The 20,286-nt window shown below is 32.9% G+C and overlaps 2 protein-coding genes across 2 annotated transcripts; both read right to left on the reverse strand.

Moving 5' to 3' along the window:
* Positions 1–4,697: 4,697 nt before the first annotated feature.
* LOC133308732 (uncharacterized) lies at positions 4,698–8,395 on the reverse strand. The gene is made up of 5 exons (XM_061509418.1): positions 8,218–8,395; positions 7,345–7,879; positions 5,890–6,359; positions 5,319–5,785; positions 4,698–5,192 (listed from the first exon to the last, which is right to left on the reverse strand). Exons 1-5 carry the CDS (start codon positions 8,393–8,395, stop codon positions 4,698–4,700), a joined length of 2,145 nt encoding a protein of 714 aa, XP_061365402.1.
* Positions 8,396–14,844: 6,449 nt separating this feature from the next.
* On the reverse strand, positions 14,845–18,935 carry LOC133308734 (uncharacterized). The gene is made up of 6 exons (XM_061509419.1): positions 18,907–18,935; positions 18,157–18,402; positions 17,896–18,019; positions 17,736–17,801; positions 15,261–15,279; positions 14,845–15,179 (listed from the first exon to the last, which is right to left on the reverse strand). Exons 1-6 carry the CDS (start codon positions 18,933–18,935, stop codon positions 14,845–14,847), a joined length of 819 nt encoding a protein of 272 aa, XP_061365403.1.
* Positions 18,936–20,286: the final 1,351 nt, after the last annotated feature.

The following is a 20,286-nucleotide window of genomic DNA, read 5'->3' on the forward strand; positions in this document are numbered from 1 at the left end:
TGAAGTTATTTATTAGGGGAAGGATATTGTGACAACCAAATTGTGTTATTACCAAGTGACTACCAATTAATTTCACCATTAGATCGATTATGTTGATCCTACAGTTATATTTATTTCCATCTTTGTATGGTCATTGTTTTCCAAATTTAATACTTTATATTTATTTCCACTTTTGTATGGTTATGATTTCTCATATTTAATAATTTCACTTTAAATTTGGGAAACCATGACCATACAAAGATGAAAATAAATATAACCGTAGGATCAACATAATCGATCTAACGGTGAGATTAATTGGTAGTCACTTGGTAGTAACACAACTTGGTTGTCACAATATCCTTCCCCTATTTATTAAGCCTAAAATATTAGGGTTCATTTTTTCTGTAATCAATGTAGATAAGTTATTTATATTGAGTCTAAAACAACGTAGTTTTGAGATAAAAATCAATATATATATGTAATTATAATTATTTCAGAGTTATAATAGTCTTTCTAATTATAATTTTTTAATCTTTCAACTCAAAACGACATCATTTTGGGAGTGATGTAGATAACTTATCTACATTCACTATAAATAACTTATTTATATTCACTGATAAACAATTTGTTGGACAATACTCAACACAGTTACCACAAAATATACATATTCCAAAATCAATACTGAAATATTAAAATTAATATTTTAATATATAATTAGACAAAATGTGGCAAAATAATCATTGTCCCAGCCAAAGTTTATCTTGCCTTAATTACATAAGCCATTGGAGTAAGCTTCGGCTAATTAGAAAATAATTTAAACTTAACCAAAATGGTATTAAATATTTCTACTAAAAAATGGTATAAAAACTCTCAATTTAATTAAGCTAAAATAAGCAAGATTCAAGGGCTGGTTATTAGTGATAAGCAATCATAATTATTTGAGCCTTATTAGACATTGACCCAGTAAAAAAATAAAATCGAATCTTTGATTTATAGGAAAAATGTTTATCCTTTTAAAGAATATAATTTTGTGTCATTTTAGATCTTAATCGTTGATTTCCATCAATCAACGGTTAAGATTTATTTAGTCAAATTTATTAATTAATTATAAATTCGCAATAAAATCTAATAAATTTTAACCGTCGATTGACGAAAATCAACGATTAAGATCTAAAATGACACAAAATTATATCCTTTAAAAGAGCAAACGATTTTCCCTTTATTTATTGACTTAATTTTTAGAGCGTGGTGGAATTGAATTAGTTTTATTAATTAAAACTAGTGAATTACCCGTGTGATGCCTGGGAGAAAAAGAACAAAATTGATGTAGCCATCGTTGGTTTGTCGTCTTACTGGTAAATGCACACGTTGATCTTGATATCAAACTCTTAACAATAATATGGTAATAAAAAATAATTGTATTATGTGCTAATTTTGAACTTGAAAAGGCTGTAGCATTCACAAAGATAAAAAAGTAAAATAAAATTTTGTACTACAAAACGTTTAATTGTATCGAGTAACCTTCACCTATTGCACAAGTGATAAAATTTATTCTTCTTCAGAGCGAAGAGAAAGTGAAACATGTCTAGTTGGTTTAAGTTTGAAAACAACATTATGTGTCAAAGGCATTATTTCATAAAATACCATAAAGAAGCAACACTAAATACAATAACACTATTTTGCATGACAACAAAAACAAAAATTTGAAAACCTAGTACATCCATGAATTACGAACAACACCAAAAAAAATAAACCCTATATATTACAAAATTCATTTATTTCATTATCTGCAGCACAATATTCACATGTAATATCATTATTATCGTCATCTTCGTCTCAGTTGAATTCTAATTGCTAGTTTGAAACCTTTTCATGGTTGCATGTTCTGGAATTGCACCAAGATTTGTCATGATTTTGAACAGGATGTTTACGCACCCACAAACTTCGGATAACAGATTTCACGTGCTCTTATATTTGATTGAACTCAGTCATCTTTTTCAAAGCACGTAAAATTTCAAATCCAACATTTTGTTCATTCTGATCGTTGCCAACCATCAGAAGCATACAATAAACGTACTTGGCTTCGTCGTGACCATTCTGTGCTGCAGTGTTAAAATTTTCAAGAGCCACCTTATCGCGCAAAGAACAGCAACTCTGTTGGCAATATTGCATTATTCCTTCACGGTACAAAATTTCTGGGTTGCCATTCTCCCTTCAACGTTTCAAAAAGTATAATTGGCAGTCTCTGTTGTAATGTTCATCTGGTGTCATTACCCATTCAAACAGCCCCTTGTATTCCCTGTCAGGATCACCGAGACAACCGTTGATTACATCGTGAACAAACGGTCTTTGCGTTGCAGCCGAAGTCATCGGCAAACATAAAAATTTCGCCAACGATGTATGTTTATACACCGAATCATGCTTTGCGAGAATGGCAACCCAGAAATTTTGTACCGTGAAGGAATAGTGAAATTTTGTACCGTGCAGACAAATTATAAGAACGCCAAATGCAGAAACATTACATGAAATCTTCAGTCCTATTCAAAGATATCTTTCGTTCAGAAACATGATACGAAAAATATAAATAAAATGTGTTCAGTTCATCAACTGCATCGCCGGATTGTCGCTGGCATAACAATGTTTCAAAAATTTGACTTGTTGTTCCTTGTTGAAGCGTTTCAGAGAACACATTTCAAACTCATACAATTCAAAATCCAACACTTTAACACAAAAGCTAGATTCATCATCAACACCCCATCGAAAAACTGCTTTCGCGTACCATTCCAAGAGTGATTTCGAAAACATAACCATGGAAACATGTTTATAGACAAAATCATGCTCCGTACATTGCTTGAAATACTTGCAGCTTAGTTTAACGTTGCATAAGTCCTCAAACGAATGAGCTGCCACTCTTTCGAAAATGTTCAACCATAATTCTGTTGGAAGAGTTTTGATGTCAGCCTTTGATTTTTTCATGTTGCTTTTCTAAGAACAATTCTCTTACTCTTTTTTACTTATAATACAGTAGGTTTCACAAAAATGAATAACATGAAGAAATCTGGCTGTTTGTATAAACCATTAGACATCGATTCACTTAGGGACATATCTATTGGATATCATTAATAGCCAAAAAACCTAAACCTTACACTTAATTAAATGGGCAGTGACCTTCTTTAATTCTCCATCGTAAATTGTGAGAAAAAAAACCAAATACTTAGTAACATAAAAAAATCCAACGACCAATGAATACTTCATTCTTCTGGATTCAAAATATATTTTCATGGATAACATCATCTTCATAATTTGCTTATACATTTAATCACCAAGCAGAAGCTCTATTCAACAACACCTAATTGTTCATTATTCCCAGAATATCATTATCGAATAATAATATCCAAACGATAAGCTAATACATTTCATCAGCAAGCATAATCTCGATGCAACGTTTCCATAAATAATCATCTTCTATAACACGACTAAATTGTTTTACAAGTTAGTTGAACGTTGTAAATAACAACGATCCCATCAGCAACAACTCTTGCAAAAATCTCCAACAATAACTCGTACGGAAGATTTTCAATGTTCTTCTCTTGTTTTTTCTCAAACATTCATTGTTTCTGTGAAGAAGACTCAGCCATGTTAGGATGAAGATTTTAGAATTGATAATAATAATCTGGTTGAATTTTTGCTATGGAAGTCAAAATTCCTAATTGCATTCTTTTATAAAGGTTAACCAACGATTTTTAGAAATAATTAATCAACCTTCTCGTGAAATGTTATGTGCATTAAATAACTCAGTAGTGGGAGCAAGTTTTAATGAAACACCTCTATTTCACACGATGGGATTGAAAACCTTTTTTTTTACAACAGGAATAATTAAAAATGTCATGGTTATAATGCAAAGAAATCATGGAAAGCAGCAGATAGTAATGTGGCTTTCAAATGTGTAACTCAACTACTTTGACTGCATCGATTATATGCACCAAGTCATCACCATTCAAAACATACTCAATAAGCTTCTTGAGTATTGGAACTGAATTTCTATATTGCAAGGACAATTTCGCTGTAATAAAAACAAAAATGATTTTCTATGACCATTGTATTATGAAGATGGACATCTGCGAAATTTTCACTTTGCAAGAAAAAAAAGGAAAAAGTATATTGATAAGGTGCATGTAACTATTATTCTTTTGTTTATATTTGATTTTTAAAAATCGATGGCACATCTATTTATCTTATAAATTGTTGTTTATGATAATATTTTGATTGCATTTCAATACTTATGTCACGGTAAATTCATCACCACCTGAAAACCTATTTTAATCCTTAATTTTATGTCAATGTCAAAACAATTTACATGTCATAATCTCAAAAAAGGTTACAATTAATAATTCAACAATAACAATTACACAATTTGTTGCTCCAGCAAAATGTCTCTGATATCAATCTGCGAACTATAAAAGAAAAAAAAGCTTCATATGTCAGCACAATATATTATTCAGCGAATAAAGAATAGAAGAACTGAACAGGGAATTGTCACAAGTATTATTCAATGTGGTTTTTTCCTTTCGAATTCAGAATGGTATTTTAAAAGTACAATATAAAAATAATCAAAACCCAACACATAATCAACATTGGAAAAAAATATAACTTAAGGAATGTAGGTTTTACCTGCACAAAACAGCAACGTTATATCCCATAGACTGAACCAAGATAAACTACAGTAATCTATGAAATACTTCTTTGTAGACTATGTTAAAGGTACTGTTTGTAACACAACCATCATCATCAAGTATCAAAATCTTCAATCGCTTTTTGCTCTTTACTCTGGATAGTGCCACATATAATTGCCCATGAGTAAAGACTGGCCTAGGCAGATAAATTCCAACATGAGAAAGTGATTGTCCTTGACTCTTATTGATTGTAATGGCAAACGAAACGACAAGGGGAAATTGTCTTCTTTGAAAATTTACACGAAAGGAATGACTTGAGGAAATCATTGTCATTCTAGGGATTAACACATTTTCTCCTATATTGCTTCCTGTCAGAATAGTTGCCTCAACAACATGATGGCCTAATCTTGTAATAAGCAATCTTGTTCCATTGCATAAACCTTTTGATTGGTCAATATCTCTCAATAGCATGACCGAAACTTTAACCTTCAAAATTAATTTATGATCAGGGAGCCCAGAACAGGAGAAGGTATTTAAGATCTCGGGTTAGAATTCATCATCCTTAAGGGAAGAATTACCATCTTGCTTCAAAATATTATCCGAACTTAAATATATCATTTCTTCACCTGGAATCGAAGACATTAAGTTCTCGTTTAAAATAGAAACATCTGCCAATTTTGGAGTCAGAATGACATGTTCTTTAAAAAATGTGGGTTCTAAAATATGATCCAAGATATCAGGGTACACAAAATCAATCAAATCTGAAAGTGGATCCGGTGATTCTTTAATCAATAATTCCTCTGGAATTGTTATAATAGATTCTCCATCCACATCATCTCCAAGAACACTATACCCGACTTTAAGAAGCCAGTCAAAAAATTCCTTTATTTCCATTAAATTGTGAATTTCACTTCCAGAACTAAGCCGCATGTTCTTGGTCAAAGTTAATAAATGACAATGAGACCAAAGATAAGAAGAATTAATGGTTGCATGGACTATATCTTGTCTGCTTCCATGAGGGACAACAAGTAATATTTGCCTGAAGTCACCCCCAAAAACAACAACTTTCCCACCAAATGGTTTATCAACAAAGCTTGAATCAGAAAATCTAAGAACATCTCTAAGTGTTTTGTCTAGAGCTCAAAGCAAAATCTGTGTACCATTGGAGCTTCATCCCAGATGATTAGCTTTGTTTTCGACAGCAATTATGCAATATCAGAATTCTGTCGTATATTACAAGTTGAATCCTCAGTGATCTGAATTGTAATACGAAATCTAGAGTGTGCTGTCCGGCCTCCAGGAAGCATAAGTGATGCAATTCCGCTAGAAGCGACATTAAGTACAAATATGCCTTTTGATCTAATGGATGCTGACAATGTATTCCAAATAAATGTTTTTCCTGTACCGCCAAAGCCGTACAGAAAAAAGAATCCCCATGTACCCACTGAAACTGCTGAAATTATCTTGTCATAAACAAATTTTTGCTCATCTGTGAGGGAACTCATTAGTCTTTTATGTTCTTCCACACAAAAAAATCTGTCATATAGTAATTCATCAAGCACTAAGCGATTTTGCATATCAAGCAAAGATTCACCAGTGATGCAGGGCATTGAAGGGTAATCAGAAAGACATTTTCTATTACTCTGTAGCACTTTATCAATTTCAGCAAGTGTTATGTTTTTATTTGTTCTGCAGTAAGAATTGCATCTGTAGAAACACGAAAGACAATGAAAAAAATAACAATTGAAAGAAAAATACTAATAGTACTTATGGCACATTATTTCCCACTAAAAATTCGTTATATTCAACAGCAAAAATTCAAAGAAAGATTTTATAATTATTTAAAATTTGTTTTTATGTCGATTGTGATTTAGAATTGCACAATAAAGGAATAAATAATGAAAAAAAAATTATAATGCATATAATATGTGCATAATGAATACCTAGATGTCCTACTGTTTTCCTATGTCGATAAAGAACATCGTCAGATAGAAATTGTCAACACTTTCCCCAAACATTTTGAGGTCTATTCATTGAGCTACCAAACAACAAAAGAGCAAAGAGACGTCTAAGATAAGAAGCTGACTGCCAAGAACTTGCCTCCTTAATTGCATTAATGTATTCGTTGTCTTCCTCCAAAAGTCCAAGAGAATAGCAGACATCTTTAAATGTTGGAAACAACACCCCATTGATAGTCCTCAGGTCTTCGTAACTTGTGCAACCCTTTTTAAAATTAAGAAGCATTCGAAGAAAGGAATCTTCTCCACTATTCGCAGAAAAACGATTTATTCTTCCAATTGAGAATCCTTTTTTTCTAGGATGTCATTCTTGACTATTTGCATCATAAACAAAATGAGTTGGATATTCGGCATAAGTAAGATACCTACCTTATGGAAATTTTTCATTTGCATCCATCCAAGCCTAAAAAATTGATTGTCTGAACTCCTCCCTTGTCTTAACTTCAGAGATTGACGCACTATCACGAAAAACAACGATCTTTTCATTGGATAGGTGAAATGGCAATCTCATCACATGGGGGTTTCTGTAATGAATATCGAATCCAAATATTCTCCAAGCATAATCACATGTGGATACATACCTGTCATTAATAAGAAATGATGTTAAACGTAGTTTAGTAAAAAAATAATACATGCACAGTAATTCAAAAGCTAATGGAGATTAATTTTAGTACCTACAATCGTAAAACATTTTAATTTCATCATCTGAATGATGTATAGCAGCAGTAACTCTATTATTCCCTTTATGAATGTATTTAAAAAGATATTTAATAGCACTGCTCTGACAGGTATATTCAACATTAATATGAGCCTGATACTTTAAAAGGAGTTTTGCATTATAAGGCATAACAAAACGATTATCAAGTTCAACACCATTTTTCTTCATAACCCTCCCATTATCTCTTCTCTTATAATGAGGAAATCTGTCATCATTAATAATCATACGAGAACAAAAACCCTTGGGAAATTTCTTTGTGTACTTTCCCTCCTTCATGCAAGGTGACTTGTAATTGTTAGCACCACAGGGACCATGCATCATGTAACTTGTGACAGCAACAAATAGAGAAAGATGGGTTTTCTTGTTAGGAATTTCTGCTGAAATCAATCTATCAATATCAAGTCCATTGTTAGGCTTGTTAGAAGGGTGCAAGAACAACAGAATATGAGTATGAGGGAGTCCGTGTTTTTGAAATTCCATTGTACAAACATCTGTTACAGTTAAATAAACGATAAAAGTCTGCATTAGAAGAAAATAATATAGTGATGGGAATATAGCGTTTTTGGGTTTCAATCAAGGTCACAAAATTTGATTTTACCATATACTTACATGCATTAACTCTGCCAAGAACATGTTTTTTTTTTTAAATCATGGAGCAATTGGTCCAATTTGAATTTGAAAACTCTGAAAAAAATATCAGGTCGATCTTCAGCATTCAAGTTTCTGGCGCTAAGAAACCGTGTAATTTCTGGTCACTTAGGATTGCAGGTAATTGTTATAAAAAGATGAGGATATCCAGCCCAACGGCAGATTGCAAAAGCATCCTTACAATTCCCAGCCATATATCTAGGTCCTCCTGTGAATGAAGAAGGAATAATAACACACTTTGCAATTCTAACTGTTGCATCTTCACCTTTATCCCATGCATGTATTATATTTTTGTACAACTCTGCCCTGAGTTGATCTTGATTGTGGCAGATGAAATTAAGACGGTCATACTCAACCATAGTATAAGCATTAACCAGGAATTGTTGGAATAGTTTTCTTAAGTGAAGAAGAACTTGGGACTCCCCTGATCTCATTTGATGTCTAAATGAAAAGAATTCTTTCATGCTAATAGTTGATCTTGGGTTTGTCCTACCACTGGAAATGGAAGTACACTGGAAATCAAAGCGACTCCATAAGCAAATAAAAAAGGATACTGTCAGCCAAGATACAGTGGATGTTTCACATCAATGCGCTGCAAAAGTCTGGTTTGTGTCTCCACAATGATGTCTCTGTCACCCATGATGTTGTCTATATCTCCAACAATCAAAACAACAACTTCAGATGCAGAGGGAAGATTATAAACTCTTCCATCACTACCATGCTTTCGAATAAGCCTCAACCTCACACCATTGAAGTTATCTTCCTTATAACGGTCTCTAGCGTATCGAAAAGATTGTGCAATACTGTTGTGCTTATCTAGCATTTCCTTCAAAGATCTAACAATATCGGGATCTAGGATGTCTTTATTGTTTGTGGGACTGCATTTTTAATAAATTGTAATCATTAGTAAACTAACTATAATAACAAAGATAATGCAATCCATAAATAGATAATGCGAAAATAACACAAAGAGAAATGCCTTAGAAAATCCAATCTGTTGTCAATTTCATTCTCAGTATCGTAGATATAAAGTTGAGCAAATTTTGGAGACTGACTATTTGGCGGAATAAAGCTGCCCATTAAATGATGAACCTGTCCTCCAACTATAAAACAGTAAGGTCCAGAACCTTCATTTATCGATCTATCAACTTTTGCACTGAAGGGGGTGAAGGAAAAAATCACGTTGTACGTTCGGATATATCGTAAAAAAATGGCGGCTCCTTATATATGAGTTATTGTTCAGTTCAAGCAATTTATCTGGAGCCATTTTTAACAAAGGAAGCTGAACCTTTCCATTGCCACAGCACAAACCGAACTCAGGCGTGCATGACTTTCTGTCTTTTTTAAGTCTCTCTTCATACCACATATTTGCTCCACAATGCGTGTAGATAAAAGTAGGATCCCCAACGTCCCAATAATCTACATATATGCAAAGAGCACAAAGTCATATTACATAGAAAATTATAATTTGGAATAAATAATTAAAAAAAATCTATACAATGACCTTCATTGATAGAAGATATGTCTGACACAGGCTGATCGGGTGAATTGTTGTCTATAGCAAACACGCCTTGGTCAAAAATATAATAAAGGACGAGAGAAAAAACACCTACTGTTGACAAACATCATTAAAAAACATTGAGCGAAATAGTATACGTTGAACTTACTTTGTTGACAGACATGAGTTGAAGTACTACTTGGACAGTTATCATTCCCTGATACAGATTTCTCTTTAGATAACACAATAACAGTTGAACGCAGGGTGATCGCATCCTCAGCATTAATTTCTATTTAAACATTAAAAATACGGAATGGACAACCCATTAAGTATTGCATTAGAAAAAAACTGAAACGTTGAAATCCATATCCATATAGTAATTATGTATTAAATGTTTAAACTCACAGGTAAACTAACCTGTTAAATCAGGCATTCTACTAATGGATTTGAGGGCGTTTGTAAATTTCTTTGAATTCTTCCTCTGACCAATGATACTTTTGCGTCTTATCCTAGCATTTTTGCTATCTACAAAAAAGATAAGAACTATAGTATTATTATCATAATACACTATAAATTTTTATCATCTTATTTTAGAACATTATATATCAAAAACATCAAAGGATTTTGTTATTAAACATTACCTGTATGTGGATTTGAATTATTAACTACTTCAACAATTGGGGAGGAAAAAGTTAAATTTGTCTGTATACTGTTTATTTCATTAAGCCTGTGACAGTCACACTAAATTACAATAATGTCCAATTGCAAATTTGCAGCTAAAAAAAAATTAAAAACAAAAAATGAACGAAGAATACTCACCTGTCAACGTTTAAGTTCGAGCACGAAGAAGGATTCTCTACACAAAATTGAGACAATAAGTTCATTTTTCATGTCAGTAATAAAAAACGACATGTTATATCAAGAAGTCTTGTAACAAAATTCATAAACAAAGTTGAAGAAGAAATCTGCAGACCATTAGAAATATCATGAAAAAGCTGTCTAGAACTGCTTCCACCGTTATGCATATTGGTAATTTCAGAAAGGCTGCTTGTTGAAAATAACAAAAAGTAAATTGGCATGATGATGTCTAATAACTGGAAGGAGTAAAGATTATTCACTTTTGTTTTTGGTAAATTAACACATGAGGGAGAAAACTTACGTTCCAAAATTGGAGGGAGAAGCAGGAGAAATATATTCTTGACAATATGAATAATAACAATTAGACCACGGAGAGAAAAACTATGGAGATTATGAATAATAAAATGAAGATAGGAATATAATGCAGAATAATAAATTAGTCATACCAATTGACGAAAAATTTGGAATACACTTTGTAGGGGAGGAATTACTCAACAACTTATTGAAACGACTCGTGTTTTTTGTATTTCTCCAAGGAATCTTTGTTCATAAAAGGAACAAAGATGGTAAAAAAAAGAGCGACTAAAATGCTACACAACAAAGTAATGAAAAAAGTATGTAAACATAAATAAAGAACATTTTTTATTACCATTGGAAATATCACAAATAGATTGTCTATTGTAACTCAACTCATTCCCCACATTTGTTACTTGAGAAATGCTAAATAGTTAAAAAATAAAATAAAGTTAAAACGTCAAATAATAATAACATATACGTAATTCGCATGGTCACTTTGATGCAAATGAAAAAACGACAAAGAGAACTTACCTGGCAACAGGAGAAGCGAAAAATGTAGGAACATTTTCTACACAATAAACAAAACACAAATCAGATGATAATATACTTAAACAAAGTAAACGAAGCATATTGGTTCTGCCGTACCATTCAATGGAAACCTTTCATGACTCTGCCTTCTCTTTCGCGAAGGCATTTTCATTGCTGATAGATGATTACTCATTATGGTATGCAAATCAAATAATCAAACGCAGTAGAGGATTCAGCTGGGATATTGTATGGAATACCAGCGCAATAGCGAACGGTTTCTAACTGTGTCAGTCCAAACACAACTCAACGTTCATCCTAAAGAACGTGCAACTTGTGGTTATGAGAAAATTCTTCATTAGTTGTTTTTTTTTTCAGAATGCGAACAGTTGCCACAAAAAGAAGGCAAATACAAATTGTATTTAATTACTCCAATTTAAAATTTTGTTCATTTACTATTTGAGTGTTTAAAATACTCCAATTTAGTACTTGACTATTTGATTTTTTAATAGCCAAATAATGGAATGTTAAAAAAAAGACGAAAAAAGAATTGTAAAAAAGTACTTATTCGAAAATAGAAAAAAAAATTAAAACCAAAACTATAATTCCACGAAGGAAACAACATTTTACTGCAAAATATAACAACAATATCATTGTAAAAATGAGGACGTTTTACTTCAAAATAAAACACCATTTTCGATCAATATTCCAAAGATTAAATTAATCAATTCTCTCAGATTTCTAATGGTTCAGCAAAGTAAATCTGCAACATATGTTGATATAAAGGAAAACTTTTGTAGCAAACTTGTTATGTTATAATGCGAATTTAAAAATCGTCTTAATATGTTTTTTTAATAAGGTCCTCACATATACTTTGAATATGGTTCTTTTGATATGGACAATTAAGAAACACTTAAAATTTCATACGACAAACTGGCAATGGAATAATGAGAATCATTGCTTGACCGCCAATTTTATTCTGATGCAATTATAGAGAGCGAGTAAGTCATTCACTATAAAATAGTTCGAATAATTAACCATTGCAGCATTAAATGTTAAATCAATCGTTCACGTTAAAACTCAAACTCAAATATTATCACAGATAAGACAATGGAATACAAATATAATATTTAAAAAAAAACAATAAAAGTAAACTCCTCCCATAGTGATTTTACAAAAACGTTTCATTTCAGCAAATGCAACACAATAATCACATCTAGTAGAATAATCATCGTCAACAGTGAATGTCTCAAAAGTTGACAGTTCCTTTGAAACATGTTCACAACTGCATGACTGAGAACAACACCGAGAAAAGTCTAGATTTATTGGGATTTCTCTAAGATCCCACATGCTTTGGATAAAACATTTCACACGGAGTCTGCAATTTTTCAAAATACTGAACGACTTTAAAGAATGGAATATATCAAATCCACCATTTCTTTGGTCATCATCTTTACCATTCAGCAAAAGGATGCAATAAACATATTTTGCTTCTATGTGACCGTTTAGCGCTGCAATTTTCAAATTTCCAATAGCAACGTCCTCGATAAATAAACCTGAATTGTTTTTGAAATAATTCATCATCCCTTTTCGGTACAGTATTTTTTGGTTGCAACTTTCCTTGCATCTCCTTAAGAATACCAATTGTCGCTCCCGATTAAATCTTTCATCAGGACACAGTTCAAACTCTAAGAATTTAAAACCAAACACTTTGGTTGTTTCTAAAAATTCTGCATCATTCTCACGTTCTACTTCAACAACATGCCAAAACGGTTTCTTGTCACAGATCTATTCCAGTCCAGAAATTGCAAATCTCTGTAACGAAGATTTCTTATACACCAAATCATGCTCTGGAATTCACAGGAAATCCTTGTACGTTTAGTTTGACGCTGCTGATATCCTGAATCGAATATGACGCGACTTTTGCAAAAATGCACTCTAATAAATCATTTGGGATTTTCTTGACGTCAACCATTGTTTTGTTGTATTTAGCCGAATAACATTAAGCTTTATTAAGCACATGCAAGCCAAAACATAATATTGACTCATATTTATTACATAGTTTTAATTTGATAACACACATCTTCAGAAATAAGTCCATTGAATTAGTTGATATAGTCATTAAAGCTCTGACCATTATTGCAGTAAATAAGAAACTCTTCGTATTCAACATCTTGTTAAACGTGGCAGACATGGTATTGAAAATTAGTTTATTAGGTGTGCAATTTATTAGTGTGGCAAAGAACAAATGTCTTTTCGTAGACCAATGCATTACCATCATTGCTAAGAATCCCAACCGTCGTGAACTGAATTAATTAGTAATAGTCTGTTAGTTCCAAATGCAGTAATGAGTACTGACTTACTTCCTGCAATAATGCCTTGCGTATTAGAAAATGCAAAACTCTTTATTAGCATAACAGCCAATTGCACATCGTCCAACAATTGCACATGTAAACCGAACACGCCAAAACAGCAAAAGTAATTTTCCATGATAAGTTTTAAGTTTCCAAAGAAATTATATGTTAATGGTTAAGTACTGATAACACGTTTACACAGCCGTATCTTGGAACTACCATCTTGTATCAGCAAACGATAAATACACTGTCAAAAATATATCAACACATAGAAAACCCTAAACATATACAAAGCATAATACATTAACATCTCATATGGAGAAGCACAATGAAAAAAGTTCGACTACAGAAAAGTTAGACATCAGTACTGACACAGACACGAATGAAGAAGTTAGACAAACACAAAAAAAAAAAAATTATAATTGAACACAGCAAACCACAAAAACATTACAATCTTAATTCGCGTCACCAGAAATACCTAGACATTAATAAATGAGTAAACACAATTTTTGGTCCCTAACAAAAAACACGGTCCCCACTTTAGTCCCTTACAAAAATAAATTAGTCAGTTAGTCCCTAACAAATTCAAAGTGGACCCATTTTAGTCCTTTTGAGGGACTAATATGGGTCTTTTTTGAATTTGAGGGACCACGATTTCAACTAAATGGGTCCACTTTGAATTTGTTATGGACTAACTGACTAATTTATTTTTGTAAGGGACTAAAGTGAGGACCGTGTTTTTTGTTAGGGACCAAAAAGGGTATTTACTCTTAATAAATTCTCTTAATTCATAATCAGCACTACAATACTGACATGTATCTCCTTCATTATAACGATCGCCTACACTTTTCTGCTTGCAAATTGTGGAATTACAACAAAAAATATCATGACGTGCAACCACTCTTCTACGCACCCACATGCCTCATAAAAAGGCCCTCACTCGCTTCCTGCACTGATCAAAATTCATGGTCATTTTCACAGCACAAAACATATCAAATCCAATGTCTCGTTGCTCCCGACTATCACAAACTATCAAAAGCATGGAATAGACGTATTTGACATCAATGCGACCATTCTTTGCAGCAATTTTCAGATACGTTAAACCAAAACTGTCCCTCAAAGAACAACAATTTTGTTGGAAATATATTATCATTTCTTCGCGGTACATAACTTCTGCGTTTCCACTCTCCCTACAACGTTTCAAGACGTTTAATTGGCAGTCTTTGTTATAGGCTTCCTTCGGTGACAATTCAAAATTGTATATAAATCCATTGCACTAATCCTCATGTTCACTGCCACATTCGTTGTCTACAGCATGACGAAATGGCTTCTGTTTGGAAATCGAGTCAATTGTGGAACATGCAAACTTCTCCAATGAAGATTGTTTATACACATCATTTTCTGCAAGATTTCTAAAATCATTGCAAGTTTCCTTAACGTTGCAGAGGTCCTCGATAGAATTCGACGCCACCTTTCCCAAAATCTCCAGTTGCACGTCGGATGGAAGATTTGTGAGGGATTCATTTCTCTCTTTATCTATTCTTACACATTTTGGGGCTGACGTTTCAGCCATTGATAGAAGATGCAAAAAAGAATCAACAATATTCCAACCTTTTAATGAAAGAACAATAACAAAGGAACCCAACTGAAAAACCAATTACTCAACCCACGATTATTTATAATAGCACGAACCATCAACCGAAGAATCAAACTGTAACATTTGGGAAATAAATTCATTAAATTGAATAAAATAACGTGGCCGACCCATCATCCATGAAAGACTCCAGCTTCCCTTATCATGTGGAACATGATGGGTTTTAGTTCAAAATTGGGAGCTACAGGAGGGAGGATTACTCCCCTTTCTGGTCTGTTCCTGAAAGGAACAGCCAAAGTTCTAAAATTCTGTTCAAGATGGACTCCTTCATTGTTATTGTTATGATCAACCATGTTTTCAAAAATATTTTCCCTGAGATTTCTTCTCCTTCTATGTAAATTGTGTTCTGGCTCAGGGTCAAAGAAAAACTCAGGTATCTCAATAGAGTGGGGAGAATCTGTTTCAGACTCTTCACTCATAAACCGTAAAACAGATAGTATGAATCAGCAGAATATGTGAAAAAAATAAAACAAGAAATAAAAATGAAATATACAGAGTATGTATATACTTAAAACAGTAATAGAGACAAAAATTAGTGTATCTATCCCCGGCAACGGCGCCAAAAACTTGTTGGGTCAAAAGCTGTTGGGTGAAAAATATATTATGATGAAGACGTTCCTCAATTCACTAAGAAAGAACACAGTTGCTCTCTTAGTTTCAACCCAAGTGCGCAAGTGCACGCATCAAGTAATAAATGGGAAAATTAATGCCCAGATTATCGTTCCCACAAGGATGGAACTCTAATTAGTGCCTTATACTATTTTACAAAGAATGAAAATGAAAAGAAAAGTTAGTAATTGACCTATCTGGTCAAACGTTCCCTATTGTCTTGACAACGTTCCTCAAGAATAGTAGGTTCAATCTGACATCAAACAGTTCATCGTTTCGTTATGTATGATGCCCTTCTTTTGAGAGAAGGAAAAGCAATATTCATGGGAGAGTTATAGATACAAGATCGAACAAATAATAGAAAAATAACAATAATAATAACAGTAATTAAGAGACAACATGATGGATGGTGTAAGACAATTTAACAGAAGGAACGGATCCACTATTCCATTCTTAAATAATATTTTCTCTACTCAAGTTTTAACACTTTTGTCTTTGTTCCAGTCTCTTAACTGCCAACGTCTGATTCCTCAGCTTATGGACTAGATGGCTCATAAGTTTCCATATTCCTATGGCTCCCTTGACTCCAACAGGTACTTGGTACATAACCTTAAAATGAACGAGGTGGCCCCTTATTCCTAAGGCAACCAGTAGTGTTGTTTCCACAACACTGCCTTCCCCCTCTAGTTAAGCTGTTTGAAATTTGTTCCTTATGGAAGTTCCTTTCTCAGTATGTGTTCAATTTCCATTGATACACAATGAATATAGCTCACTTAACTAGAGAAATCCAAAAGCTTAAATACAAAAGTTTCGAAAATAAGTCTTTAAGAACTTTGCAATTTTTCCGTTCCACAGATAGGTTAGCTCATGGTTACTAGTTTAAACATAATTATTCTAAACTGAAATCCCATAGACCCGAGATTCAGTTCAGAGATAACGAATGGAAATGAGAGAAATAACACTTGTATTTAAATGAAAATAACTTGATTACAACAAAATAAAAAGTGGAGAATATGGTTGTTGCTCGTGAGGAATCTCAAGTGGGAGATACAGAATGAAGAAGAAGTGTTGTTACTTAACGAAAGTTAAAACTGTACAAAAAATACAAAGAAAACTATAAACTAAACTAAGTGATCTCTTCTTAAGGAATTCGATTGTTGTCTTCATGCTGGAACGTCCTATTTATAGGCATAAGAGTGAAGGGCAAAGTGAGTAATTCTCTTGGAGTTGTTTTCTCAACTGCATGGAAGGGGCGGTGTGAACAGTGCTTTGAGGGGCGCAAGTGGTTGGATGAGACAGTTATTGTTGAGATTTGTCTTTCCTTCTGATCGTCCCATGCCTTGCTTTCCTCCTTAGCCAATAGGAACCGTTAATTTTCTGTCGCGCACGTTTCCTCTTGCTTGATTGCTGCACCGCTTATGCTTTATGGAAACTTCTTTCCAACGTTTCCTGAAAAGTGGTCAGAAATATTAAATGAGTGGAGCAGGTGTATTTAATGTTCCAAATCCGTTCCTCGTTTTATATATTTTCCAAAGACTTATGTCACCATCCGTTCTCCACTGTGTTTTTGTCAAAAAGATATTCAACATATGCTTTTAGTGCTAAAGTTACTCATCAGGTGAGGGAACAGATGGTATTTTGTCACCAAAATGGGCTTAGATGGGCACAAATTTTTGTCCCATCAACAAGCACTGTCAAATATAGAATCATCCTGAAAATTTTTTTACCATAAATGAAAAAAAAGTAATAAGGCATGAAAAGTGTAGGTTATGAATAAAAAAACAAACATTTGGGTCCACCGTGGTCTTTATAAATGATGTGATAATACTTTCACTTATGCAAAGTTTGGCCACATGATATTTTGGCTCATTGTATGAGTTCAGATTGCTTATTTTCACAATCACTTTAAACAACATAGATTTATCTTTCAGAACGTTCAACTCTTCCGGATAATGCTCCAAATTCGCACCCTACAAAAAAGGAAATAGTACAAAAGAATTTTGCTGGTGTTAAAATTTTTGAGAACCCCACTATTATAAAAATTCAAAGTTTTGAGAACCAAACCCGCTTAAAATGTTGCTCGCGCAATTCAGCAGCACTCACTCCTAATAAAGCAAGACAGTCTCTATCCAACAGTACGAAAGAAGCAGAATCAATGTTATCCACAACTCTGACTTGAACACTGAACCTAAAAAGATAAAAAAATTATAATTTACATCAGTCACACCAGTCTGCATGCTTAATTTTTCAATAACAATGGCAATAAAAAAAATGCCTTACTTCGGATAATATTCATCCAAATGTTTTTGACAATTCTTACAATACCATTTCTCAAAATCTTCACACACAGAATATGGACATTTCTTACAGGACCTGTACCACCAGTTATACTTACTTTCGATGGATTTAATAGTTCCATAAGTAATGCAAGTAGTAGCATCAATGCAATTCTTAATATCAATAAGAAATTTCCTCTCTGTATCCTTTAGAAAATCATTTTCATAAGAATATGAGGAGGGGCTGGACAACTGAGTCAACATCTGACTAATTTTGATCAGATCACCGGAAAGCCTAGAATAAAAAAATATATCAAACAATCAGTGCATACAACAAAAGCAATGCCTCGTAATTTCTCACTGCAGCACACCTTTTTTTTTAACTATACGATCTCAGATATATTGGAATCAAAAATGATTTTTGTCACATACTTTGTATTAGCTATTCCAATTTTTCCTACAAAATTAGTAAAAAAAAAATCGAAATAAATAAAATAAAAAGGAAAACATTAAAACAAAAAAAAATGAGAAACACAATACCAAAATAAAAAAAATACCCCTAAAACCCTTTATCCTTGCAAGCTGAAGTATTATAACATTCTGAGAACTCTGATTCTTTACTAAGAACGTCTGAACCTCATCTACGTACGACTCCCACAAAGTTCACTCAAGTTTCTGACCCCTATCATGTTAGAGGAACAAGAGATATATAATAAATGATGTAAAATTTAACTCTTTTAAATTGAAAAACACGTAAGAAATTACAAAAAACTATCAGAAATATACATAACGTAAATACCTCAGGTTGTCAAGCTCCACGACAACCATTTTTGTATTCCTACCAAAGATGACATGTTAACGGACTTCCCCAATTCTAGACAGCAAACCAATGACGCCTACACAACAAAAAACATGGACTTCAGCCTTACGTCCTATATAAAAAATCTTAATTGAAAACGAATAGCACAATACACCAATACCATCACCTATTAAATAAGGGGAGTCAGACGATTCTTTCTGAATAATGTCAAATTCAGCAAAATCAAAACCATGTGCAGGAATCGTAGCATCAACAATGGATTTCACATCCAACCTCAAGTTGAAAGACAGACGATATTCATGCCGTGTTGGCCTGAAATTACCAGTATTCAACCCAACTTTAAAAATTTTTTTATAAAATAAGCATAACCCTCGCGAATTTTCTTTTGAACCTGCAAAGAACCCTTCGTCGTAGCATGGATCCTTCCACCCTATAAAATGAAAACACGCAGTATATCATAAAAAAAACGACAATGCAGCTGCCGAAAAGATAAAAAATGAAAAAAAAAGACATTACCCGTTCGTCTAACAAAACCATATCAACATTATCATCAAAATCTTTTGGACTAAAACTGGGAACCTTCCAACACCTAACCACACGCACTTTAATCCTCTAGTCTTCCTTCGTCAGATTAAGATCCTTTACGAAGTCGTATTTCGAGCACATTATGTTGAACGATACAATCAAAGGAGGAAAAGAGAAACAGACCAAAGAAGATACAAATTGCTCCTCGCAGTGATGCAGACCAAAAGGCAATTTGCAGCAATGTATATCGTTTTTATACATGAAAATTACACATGCAATGAATACAGCCGCCTCCACTGAAATCATTTTTTAATTTTTTAACTTTTCCCACCAATTTCAAGTTTAAAGTTTAAATTTTGAATTGAGAATTGAGAAGCTCATTAATACAGTTGTCTGCCACTAAGTCAATAATAATTTTAGAGATTATGTCAGCCTTTTTGAATTTCTTATTTACGCAAAAAAAATTATTTCCAAAAGAAGTAACTTTTTAAACTATCCTCTAGTGTGAACAGAAAGCTGGGAATGAAGGAGAAAATGACACATCAGCAAACTTTCCAAAGTTTGTTTCTCCTTTCTATATAGTAAGATAATACTTAAATTCATTTAAAAGCAAAATAATAAAAACATTTATAACTACGATAATTTTAATACTCTCTCTCTTTCTAAATATAATAAAGATAACTAACTACATCAAATGACTCAGAATTGACGTAGAACATTTTATTAGGGGTGTTCATCAACCTATCCAAACCTATTCAAACCGCGGTGACTGAACCAAATAAACCAAAAATTAAAAAATCAAAAACCGAAAAAAAATCACAAATTTTAATTGGA

This window comes from Gastrolobium bilobum, unplaced genomic scaffold (assembly GCF_033153095.1).
Source record: "Gastrolobium bilobum isolate Gb01-03AN ecotype WA unplaced genomic scaffold, APGP_CSIRO_Gbil_v1 utg1978, whole genome shotgun sequence".
Taxonomy (NCBI): Eukaryota; Viridiplantae; Streptophyta; class Magnoliopsida; order Fabales; family Fabaceae; genus Gastrolobium; species Gastrolobium bilobum.